General features: G+C 30.6%; 1 protein-coding gene across 1 annotated transcript; it reads right to left on the bottom strand.

Annotated features, from left to right (window-relative positions):
* Nucleotides 1-2,091: 2,091 nt before the first annotated feature.
* LOC145165680 (Thioredoxin superfamily protein) lies at nt 2,092-2,893 on the bottom strand. The gene has a single exon (XM_079084476.1). The coding sequence runs from the start codon at nt 2,741-2,743 to the stop codon at nt 2,324-2,326; it is 420 nt and encodes a 139-aa protein (XP_078940602.1). The 5' UTR covers nt 2,744-2,893; the 3' UTR covers nt 2,092-2,323.
* Nucleotides 2,894-12,139: the final 9,246 nt, after the last annotated feature.

Below are 12,139 nucleotides of genomic sequence, written 5' to 3'. Positions count from 1 at the left end.
CTAGTCACAACCACATAAAGAAGATTATTAGGACCTCCCAAGGACTTGTATCCCAAGAGTGGCCTCCTACGATCAAGCTAAATCGATAATGATATGAGATGGTTACTTTATGTTGGTATGGACAATTTTTGTGTAAAGAGATGTGTATGTATGAGAGGGAGACAAAGAGGACGAAGTGTTTTATATTCATCTTTTGTGATGAGGACAAAAGAGGTAGCCACCACTTTGGCTAACTTTATCTAGCTTAGCCATTGTTATCCTATTATTTTGTTCAATTAGTCTTGTCCATTCTTGGTCAGTGTTACCTGCTTGGCCAGTTTGTACATTTCGGCCATGCATGTTTTTTTAACGACATGATTTTGTTAACAAGGCTTTCTAGATGCTAGCAAGGGAAAAAATAGAGATTAAGGCGCCATTGGCTTTTTCAACCAAAGACATGTTTTGCTCGGACATGACTGACACCGGGGTCAATTCAGTTTTGATTAGGTATTGCTAATGGACCCAACACCAAGTTCTTCTAATACGATGTGGTTGGCTTTCATTCAAGCAAAATGATTGGATATTGTTGTATGGTATATATAGACCATCAAGTCCCTAACCCGATATGGTTGGCATTCGGTGTAATGGATCTTGTTGTATGGGTCATAGATCATCAATTACTAAAAACACAATCACTATTCAAATGCGTTTCAAATTTCCAACAAAATTATAATATAATAAAACAACAATATTTTTTTTTGAGAAAATACTAGCACTTTTAGTTTGAGTCATTTAGAGATTTTTTTTTATGGTTGAAGTCCCCTATAAAGCATGTGTGTATTTGAAGCAAAGAAAAATCTACAGAAAATCCCAAACTTTTGGGAAAATTTTTAAAAAAGTCATAAATTTTTTTTTTAACAGAATAGTCTCATTATTTTGAGAAAATCACATTATCTGTTATTTGTTGTTCAAATAAAAAAAAATTTAGTTAATTTAAACAAAATGTTAAATAATCGGGATTTTTCTGTTAAAAAAAAACTTTTCCCAAAAGTTTGGCACTTTTATGTAAATTTCCTTTTGAAATAATTTATGAGTAGATTATATTTTGAAGGTATGAGCAGGTCACCATTCAAATAAAAACAACAACGTTACTTTTTTTATTTACTAAAAAAAGTGTATAATAGAGATACATTGACTTTGTAAGTTCTGTGAATTTTTAGAAGTCATTTCATTTTAAGTGTTAAAATATATTCTTTAAAACAATTTCCAAAATGTATGAATATTATTACTGTATAACTGTATATACCCACGGCCCTGTTTTTTTGTCCATTATTTTTATTTGAAGAAAATGTGTTTGAAAAAATAATGTCTACACGAGTACATATTTTTTAACAGATAGATGTTTCTTGAACAATATTAGATGATATTTTACCATTAAGTTTGGAACAACAGCTAAATAAAAGTAAAATATTAGCATGATAAAATAAATTCCAAATGACAAACAATATAAGTTTATTGAAATATTTGATACAAGTGAAGATATTTCAAAACGATTTATAAAATAGTCAAATAAAAATATTTCATACTATTTACCAATACATTAATTCATGTTATTTAATAAAACCATTGATTTTGTTACATACCTTAAGACAACTATGACGATTTTACAAATCAGAAAGTTTGCACTTGATTACAAATTCGCAAATACATTTCTTAGTCAAGGTGTATTTCCCCCTTAATTACATTAGATTTAAAAGAAACAGCACATTAATCCAATAATTAACAATATTATACTAATAATCTCGATCTGATACAAAATATAATATATTTTTGTTTCCTGATTCTAACTATTAACCATCATATAAAAATGCATGTAAAGACAAAAATAGAAGGAAATTTTTACAGATTAAAATAAAAGTTACCGTATTTAAGAAAATAGTATGATTATAACTACAAAATAAAATTATATTTTTATACGTACATTAAAATGAGTAAAGCAAGAGTAATAAAAATATAAAATACAAGTGAAGATGAAGGAACCAATATGCATAACATGCAAAGTGTACGGTTGGGATTTAGTCGCTGCTTTAAGACAAAAAGAAGAACTAACGGTTCACAACAAGTCAGGGTTCAAACTTGTACTCTCTGCTTACATAATTGTGCCATTGATAATCCAACTTAATCTTGCATTTTTACAATTAGGAAATAAATATGGTGCATGTAGCTAGCATGTCCATAAAAATTAAAAATAAAAAAGAATTGCATAGAAATTAAAATAACACAAAATATATTTATAAAATTACCATAATACCCCCTTTGTTTTGTTTGGGGTTGCTACGCCTAGCTACAACGCCAGAGCACCAACTTCTTCGAGCTTCGGAACAAGATGACCGCTCAAGTGGAGTCCGACGAGGCTTTCTAATCCTCCAACACGCGTCCCTCCGATGAACACCGCCGGAGCTACGGTCTCACCACCACCTCCGCCATCCTGCTGTGAAGCGGAGAGTGCGTCGATCTCATCCTCCTCCAATTCGATGACTGTAGGGTATACACCGAGAGAAGAGAAGAGGCGTTTCATGACGTGGCACATGCAGCAGGCTGAGCGGCTGAATATGATGACTGGATTCTCTGTTATGAGGCGTTGGATCCTCATTTCGGTGGATTCGGATATATCGATCGCGAGAGGAGAAGAGGTGGTGGGGGTTAATTCGAGGCGGACTCCACCGTCGGATCGGCCGAGACGGTAGCCGTGGACGCCTTGCATCTCTCCGGTTAAGTTTGATAGGGAGAGAAAGAGAGAGAGAGAGGGAGGGGGAGAGGAAGGGCGGTGGTGCGTCAACGGGAGCAGCAAGTGGGTAGGTTGGCTTGGTGTGTGGTTGTGGTGAAGGAAAGGATTTATAAATGGAGGATTGTGGGGATGGGGGTGGTGAATTGATGAATGGTGATTCATTACATCATAAAAGTAAACATATTACGTATACTCTACGCTTTTCATACTTTGATCCGGGGTCGTGTGAAATCCACGCACTTACCACATTCCTTCTCGAAATATTTATTTAAATTTAAAATTCTTTTTAATTTATATATTTTCTAGTTTCTTTTCGTATTATTTAATCTATTTTATGATAATATGATGTCAAGATTTACCAAATACTTAAACATCAAAGGCTCCTTCTCAACTCTAAATTTGTGAAATCTGGTTATTCTTTTATCTTATATGTTATATAATCTATTTTCAATTGGATCAATATATTTTATTTTTATTGTATTTTCAAATAGTTTACATAATATATAAAATTGGTTAATAATAAAATATTTTTACAGATGCTTATTTTTAGTTGGTTTACCCGCTACGATTACTAAAAAAGGATACGATATGTTTAAATGAGATATTTTCAGAAAAATTGTTGAATTATTTTGAAAAGGCATCAGTGGGATGATGTCATTGAGTAGGAGAGCATAGTTAAGTTTGATTGTGAGTACTAAAGAGCGTGGAAAGCAGATAAAAGCAGGGCGCGTGGGGACCGTTAATGGTAAGACGGTAGGGTCAGAAATAGCGGAGTTTTGCCGGGTAAAAATTTGACGTTAAAACCGATCACATGGTAATGGTGGGCCCAACAGTAATGGTGTATGACGTCATCTTGACTTCTAACGTGGAAACGCCAGCAAAAGTAATACTATCGCTTACGTCACGCCCACAGCTGAAAGCGAAACCAACAGCACTCTCTCTCACTCTCTCTCTAGCTGACGTGTTCACAAGTATCCCTGATTCGTTCCCTTTCTTTTTAATTTCTCTAGAAAAAAAAATCTTTTTATTTTTACGTCGATAGTAATAATTTTCTTTTTACTAGCAATAATATTCTAGTTTAAAGAGGTTTATTAAAGTGATATTTTTGATAAATATGTTTTGTTTTTATTTATCTTTCTACTTATATAAGATTATAACATTTCGATATTATTAATTTTTTTTAATCTAAACTTTTAATTTTAATATTTGTCTCCAAAGATAAATAAGAAAAAAATAGGAAGATAATTGATTTATCAATTAAGAATAAAGATAAAAAAAATACGGTATTAATTTATTTTGTAGTAGTCGAAGATGGCGTCAGATGTTAATAGCGCCCCCACTGGCACGTGGCAATTCCTTTATCTCTCCCCCGGTCATGGAGATTTTGGACCGGTGGGTCTTGTAAAGCATAAAGTACACAATTTCATGATGCACCATCACTTGCCATAAAATTTCATTATTTCAAAACTATTTCTTTCCAACAAAAAATCCACTACAATATGTTATTTTTAATATATACTTTATGACAAAATTTTATAATTGGTTCCTATGGTATGAAAAATATCTCAGTTTGAGGGTTTTCAAGGAAAAAACATCATGCTACTGGTTCTGTGGTTTGCAAAATTACATGAAAGGTTCTCATACCGTTAAATCTAACTATTCAGCTGTTAGATTTTAATAAAAAATACTATTTTGCCCTTGTACCAAATTTGTAATATACTACAAACCTCAAGGACCATTTGTGTAATTTTGTAAATTTGAAATTATATATATATATATATATATATATATATATATATATATATATAATATCAACAATTTATGGTTTGTTTTTTATGTTTTTATTTATTTTGATTCAGGTAAATAAACTTAAATTCGATAAACCATATCGAAATCGTTATTTTAAAAAAATTTCTTACTTTGGAATTGAAGCGTTAATGTTTTTTTTTTTTTTTTTTAATTTTATGCTGTTACGGTTCATGTTTTTTTTACTTGAATGCTCCATAGTTAATATAGTTAACAACTTTATGTTTGCATTTATCATTATCATTACTTCACCTTTTTTAAAAAAAAAAAAATTATAATTTTAGTTATTTTTTATTATTTTATTGTTTTTATTTATTTTGATTCAAGTAATGAAAAATAGAAAAACAAAAAAAAAATAAAAACTCAAACATCAAAATTGTAATATACTCTAATATATTAATACGTTTTACACTTTTCATATTTTTTTGGTTTTTTTCGTATTTTTTTTAATTTTTCCGTATTATTTTATTAAACTTTTTGTATTATTTTGTAGTTTTTTCGTATTTTATGTTTTTTCGTTGTTTCGTTTTATTTTTCATCAATTTGATAAAAAAAATGACATTTTTCTAAAAGTGTAAAATGTATGAATATACCAGAGTATATTACAATTTTCGTGTTTGAGTTTTTCTGGTTTTCTATTTTTTTTTAATTTTTTTGGTTATTTATGGTTTTTGTAACTTTTTTTTATTTTGATTCGAGTAAATTAAAAGTTTTGTTTATTTTCTTTTTTTATATTTGTAAATATAACTATTTTATTTACTCAAATAAAAATAAAGAAAGTTACAAAAACCATAAATAACCAAAATTATAAAATAAAAAAACTTAAACACTAAAATTGTAATATACTCTAATATATTAATACATTTTACATATTTTGGAAAAGGTAAAAAAAGTTATTAAATTGATGAAATATAAAACGAAACAACGAAAAAATATAAATAGGAAAAAATTAAAAAATAATACGAATAAACTAAAAAATAATACGAAAAAAATTAAAAAAAATACGAAAAAAAAACAAATAAAGATGAAAAGTGTAAAATGTATTAATATATTAGAATATATTACAATTTTCTTGTTTGAGTTTTACTTGAATCAAAATAAATAAAAACAATAGAAGAATAATAAATACCTAAAATTATAAAAAAAATAAATAGAAAACAAAATGTGAAGTAATGATAATAATAAATGCAAACATAAAGTTGCTAACAATATTAAATATAGACCATCAAAGTAAAAAAAAAACATGAACCGTAAGAGCATAAAAAAACACTAACGTTTCAATTCACAAATAAGAAAAATTAAAGAAAAAACGATTTCGACATGGGTTATCAAATTTAAGTTTATTTAATTGAATAAAGATAAATAAAAACATTAAAAAAAACCATAAATAACTAAAATTATATAATAAAAATAGAAAACAAATTGTCAAAAAGATAAAAAAAAGTTATCAAGTTAATTGATATATATATATATATATATATATATATATATATATATATATATATATATATATATATATATATATATAAAATTTATATTTATAATTTATATATATACAAAATTTCAAATTTACAAAATTACACAAATGGTCTTTGAGGTTTGTAGTATATTGCAAATTTGGTACATGGGTAAAATAGTCCTTTTCATTAAATATCTAATAGCTGAAAATTTAGATTTAACGTTAGGAGGACCTTTCATGTAATTTTGCAAACCACACGGACCAGTGGTGTGATGTTTTCCTTAAAATTCCTCAAACCGAGATATTTTGCAAACCACAGAGACTAATTATGAAATTTTGTGTGTATATATATATATATATATATATATATATATATATATATATAGAGAGAGAGAGAGAGAGAGAGAGAGAGAGAGAGAGAGAAAGAAAGAAAGAGAGATAAGATCGGGTGATGACTCTTTTTAAAGTGAGGACTCATGAATACATCTTAAAAAAATTGAAAAAAATCTAAAAAAAATACAAATAATAAAATCAAGCATAGTATTACATCGGAGAGAAAAAAATTGGAAAAAAAATTGGATCATTAAAATTGAAACATGGATCATTTTTATGATCCATGATTCAACTTTTATGATCCATGATTCAATTTTAATGATGCAAAAAAAAATTTCCAATTTTTTTTCTTCCGGATATAGTACTATGCTCGATTTTATGATTTGTATTTTTTTTTAAAGATTTCTTTGCAAATTTCTAAGATGTTCTCACGAGTTCTCAATTTAAAAATAGTCTTCACCGGAACCGGACCCTACATATAGGTATGGCAAAAAAACCCGAACCCGACGGGGAACCCGAAACCCCAACATTTCGGGTCGGGGGCGGGTCACACTTATCGGGTTACGGGTCGGGTAACGTGTATTTATCAGGTATTTTTATTGGGTTCGGGGCAGGGAGTGGGATACCTTCGCCCCGACCCGCCCCGCCCCGATATATATATATATATATATATATATATATATATATATATATATATATATATATATATATATATATATATATATATATATATATAAAGAGACAAAGGTAAGTCAATTGAAAAAAAAAATTGATATGATGAACCATTCACAACTGTTCATTTATTTTTACTGCAAAACGTTTCACTTATCAGTGTGACGACAGAGTGGTAATATTCGTATATGAAAATAAATTTAAGTATATTCATATATGAATATACATCCTCTCATCTCTTCCTCCACCACCACCACCTCTGCCACCAACAACCACCATCATAGCCATTGCCTCCACCACCATCGTAGCCACTGCCTCCACCACCACCTTTGCCACCGTCATTCTTACCAAAACCTCTGTCAGCACCACCGCCACTGCCACTACTACCACCACCTCTTCCATCACATTTACCACCACCATCTCTGCCACCGCCACCCTCGCCATAGTTACTTGTGAGGAGACACATACTTATTCATATGTTAATAATTTATTCACATATGAATATTATATGTTCCGTGGTCCTGTTACGCTGGAACGCTTAAGCGGTAGATTCGAAATGAGTGCCCCAAATTGATTCTTGCATTTTTCAACATTTTTTTGTCAATTGAACCCCTTTCTTTCTCTCTCTCTCTCTCTCTCTCTCTCTCTCTCTCTCTCTCTTCTCTTTTATATATATATATATATATATATATATATATATATATATATATATATATATATATATATATATATATATATATATATATATATTACTATGTTATTATACAAACCTTACTATTTCTAAAAATAGATTTAAGACGTTCAAACCATTAAGTTTTAAGTACAACAATTTATGCATAGTGGATTTTATATTTCTTATTATTATTATTTTTTATTTTTTAAAAATGGAAAGACTCGTTCAAGATTTTTTTTGAAAGCTAAGGTTGCAAGTCATTTATGCATAAATCAAAGACCATATATTGTGGAACGCTCAAATTTCAAAATTTCCGAGGTTTACGCCAGTCAAATGGGAACTTATAAAGATCGCACCCCTTCCCCCAATCTAGGCGCCTATCTCTCGAATGTGCGTTGACTTCCCATATATATGTTGACTCAACATTTGGAGAACCCAAAATATATCCCTGCTTCTTCTTTTTCAACCTTGCTCTTACTTCCCCCAACACCACCATGACACCAGTCGTCTCTCTCTAAAAACTCAAGACGCCTACACACATAATCGCACCTGGCCAAGTTTTGTTTTAAAACTCACGCAAATTAGCAACAACCACCGGACCCTCATCCCGGTGACACCCTTAAATCCATCCCCTTCTGCTCTCAATCAGTCCCCTTTCTCTCAATCAATCCCCTATAAACCCCCTTCTCTCGATCCTTTTCAGATACATTTCCTGTTTTGAAGCCATAATTATCTTCATTGGTTTTGAAGGATTAAAAATAGGAGAACGAGGGAAATGGAACGAGGAATGGGAGATGAAGAAACATCCTAACAATCTTTATTGGCGCGGTTTTTCCATCATCATCGTTTGCTGGCTTCTCTACTGTCATTGTTCTTGCTAGGTTTTGACATCCCCTCTGATGTTGATTTTGTTTTTATTTGTTTGTATCTGGTTGCGAAGGTTGTAAACAAATCAAAGAACATGGTAATTTCATGTAACATTTACTATTTTTTCTGTTGGTTTGGTTTGGTTGCAGGTTTAATGAAGGTTTCAAAAAATACAAGCTTCAATGGGTAAGTTGTATTTTCTAATTTCCCTTTGCGTATATAGGTATTTTATAATTTGTAGTTCAATATGACTTTCGGTGTTTAGATTTGCAGCTGAAATGAGTTTAGCTTCTTTGCTAGGTACTAGATGCTTCTAAATACATGTACTTATCGGGATCAGGATCAACCATCACGGCTCCATCGCACCACCAAACTGCAGTTCCCTTCTTCCATTCATTCAAGATGAATCGATTGTGGTTATTTCAACAACGACATGAACTTATCTGGTAGCCATCACTATTTTTCGTTTTTCTAAGAAAAACACGAACTATTTCGTATTTTCTTTGCATATCTTTCGTTTTTTATGTTTATCTTTACAGATATGGAAGTCGTAACATCACAAACCTCTATCAACCACCACCCTCTGTTCCTGTGCCACAAAAGGTAAGGCCTTTTTTTTCTAACCAACCTCTCTATCAATTTTATGAGTCTTTTTATGTAGGATAAAGTTGGAGGAAGTAACCCCAACGAACCTAGATATTACCTTCTAATACAGATCTATCATAGCCAAGTCCGTTGTTTTTTTCTCCCTTACAACTGATGTTGCTTTCGAAGATTTGAAGGCATATCATCGAAGGCAGGTAACTTTCATTAATATTTTGCGAATTTGGGTTTCATTTTGTACTAGTTTTTTATTAAACCAAATAAATTGTAAGCGGATTAATCTGAATCAGATATAAGTTTTGGTGTATTTTTTTAATGGCTTGAGTTTGGATGTATTTGTGCGATTACAGGATAGAAACAAATATGAGTTCGGATCGACTCTACAAATTCAAATATTCAAGTTATTTTCCTTCCGAGACCTTGCTGATCTATAACTCACCTACGTGTATTGTTACATCCTGCATCTCTATCTCCCTATGTTTCTTTGCAAAAAACCACTACCATCAACTCCTTGGCCACGCCCTAACAGAGAGATGTGAGAAAATGCATTTTTTTTCAGTTTGGTGCTTCTTTTGTGTTCTTACTTTGCCTTTTGATTTTGTGATTTACATCCTACTTATTGCAGGTCGATTCTCTACTAATCAGCTTAAAAAGGTTCAATTTTTTTACCTTTCTATTTGTTTGGTTTATTTTATCTTCTATCTATATGACGATAAGAAAAAATATGTTTGAATGTATATAATTTTACCTTGAACAAATCCTTTCATGATTTTTTTAATCTTGATGCTTTGGTTTTGGTTTAAAGGATGAGTTTAACTGTTTTATAGGAACTTTTTTAAAAGATGCATATCACATGTTCGATGGAATGCCTTCAAGAAACCGATTCCATTTGGAACCTTTGAAGGCACTTAATTTTTATATCAATATTGAAATATGACGATTTGGAGGTAATAAGTTAACACTCACACATGATAATCACACAAGTTTGTTCATTATGTTCTATCCTCTCTTCATCTCTTAGGTAAATAAAGTTGACATAATTCGATAAACATGCTATATTTTCACTTCAAGATTGATTAGTTTTCTTCATGTTTCAGGCAGATTTAGTAACCAAGTACCAAAATATTTCAGTTCATAATGGTCAGCTCATTTAAATAGGCGTTTGCAATATATTTTTGGTTTTGGTCACCAGAGGAACACGATTGTTATACCTGGTATGGATGGGATGTAATATTTGTTTTTAAAAGATATGAAACTTCTTCCATGATTGAATTTGGCAATTGTACAAATCTTAAAAGTGTGGTTTCTTTTGTAGTTTCTATTAATGTTAAAGAAAGGCAATCCAAGGCACCATTACATTGGTTGGTCATTGTATTTCTTAGGGATAACTGTGATTGGGGTCAACCATTGTTACATCAATTGGTCATTGTATTTCTGCCCTTTTTCTTATTTTCTATACATTGATTTTTGTGATCTTCTTTCAGCCTCTTACTCTCCATGTTTTGTGGCTTGTATAATCTGCTAATTCAGAAATGCATGAAGAAATTTCATAAAAGATAATTTCAACCCAAAGGCAAGTAGTTGATTAGGCTGTAAAGAAACTGTTTCGATGTCGTTTTCTTGTTGATGTAAAATCAATGCAAGTAAGTTGTTATTTTTTTGAATTGGTTTCTCACATAGGAAATTGTACAGGTCCTGCTAACTAATCAAGGATATGTAAAATAATGATCCACTACTACAAAATGTAAGATGTCATTTCTTTTTTGTTTAGATTATAGCTCTGATCATGGTGATTTGACTTTTAATTTAGATATTAGGCTTTTTACTTTTTAGTTTTGCCCCCTGTCAAAAAAAAAAATATGGGACAACCGTATTGTGTCTTTGTTATTTCCCTCCTGTATAATTCTCTAACAAATTGTCATATTCTCTTAGAACATTGATCCCAAAAAGCTTCAGCAAAAAGCATTGAAGTTAGTCACACAAAAGGTTTGTATTTGTTGTGGACTGTTGTATTTGTGTTGGGTAAACTAAGTGATTGGGGTTGATTTTGGCTTGTGTATTCTTTTACGTGGTGTTATTGTCAAAGCATTTAGTTGTAAGGGGGTGGGGTGGTTAGGGTATCATACATGTGAGTTGAGTTTTACAATTAAGTGATATTAGTTGAATTATAATCGAATAGAATTAAGGGAAATACTTTGTATTATCCTGCTACTGATAGAGTTATATTTGGTTTATTTGACATTATTAACCATTTTATGGTCTAATTTTACCCAAAAGAATGCCAAAATGTATAGCTCACATCAGATATATGGCAAGCTACAATAACCACCAAATCAACATTAAAGCTTCACAAATATAAGAAAAAAAAATGACAGCTTGCTTCATTTGTTTGACAACCAACAAACGTCACTTTTATTTCAAAAGATACATCAAATATCAGATGTGATTCTTTATGTTTTTTTTCTTTCAAGCTTTTCTCATATTAAACTTATTTTATTGGTTAGCATGGATAATAGTTTGATATGGAAAAGATATACAAATGCACAATTATTTTCTTATTATAGTATGGATACCCCCAAGGATGGTAAGGACCAATGGAATGGGTTATGATTTACCATTTTTTTGTAGCGGCCTATTGAAAATGTCTTAAAGGCAATTTTTAGTTTGTTTGCACCTCTCATCGACAACCATTTCTTACTATAGCATCCTACATGCATTATTTAGAACATGATTCATGAAATATAAGAAATTATAACATAATTTTATTTGTTTATGTATTATATCCTCCTAAATTCTTTCTATAGAACAAGATGACTAATACTTACTATATTTGGATTAATTATTTAAACTGTAACAAAAGCTTATTTTAATGAATCTTTGTAGAAGAAAGCCATTTGTTGGATCGTAAATGGTAGTAATTTTGTATGTGAAGAGTTCATCCGAGTGTTTAAGTTCGTCA

Source organism: Lactuca virosa, chromosome 3, assembly GCF_052849685.1.
Source record: "Lactuca virosa cultivar CGN04683 chromosome 3, Lactuca_virosa_CGN04683_v6, whole genome shotgun sequence".
Classification (NCBI taxonomy): Eukaryota; Viridiplantae; Streptophyta; class Magnoliopsida; order Asterales; family Asteraceae; genus Lactuca; species Lactuca virosa.
The sequence above is the reverse complement of the archived record's forward strand: the minus strand, read 5'-3'. Positions and strand labels throughout refer to the sequence as shown.

What these genes read in the sequence shown, in the direction of transcription:
- LOC145165680 (XM_079084476.1), bottom strand. Translation starts at nt 2,743, where the DNA reads ATGCAAGGCGTCCACGGCTACCGTCTCGGCCGATCCGACGGTGGAGTC.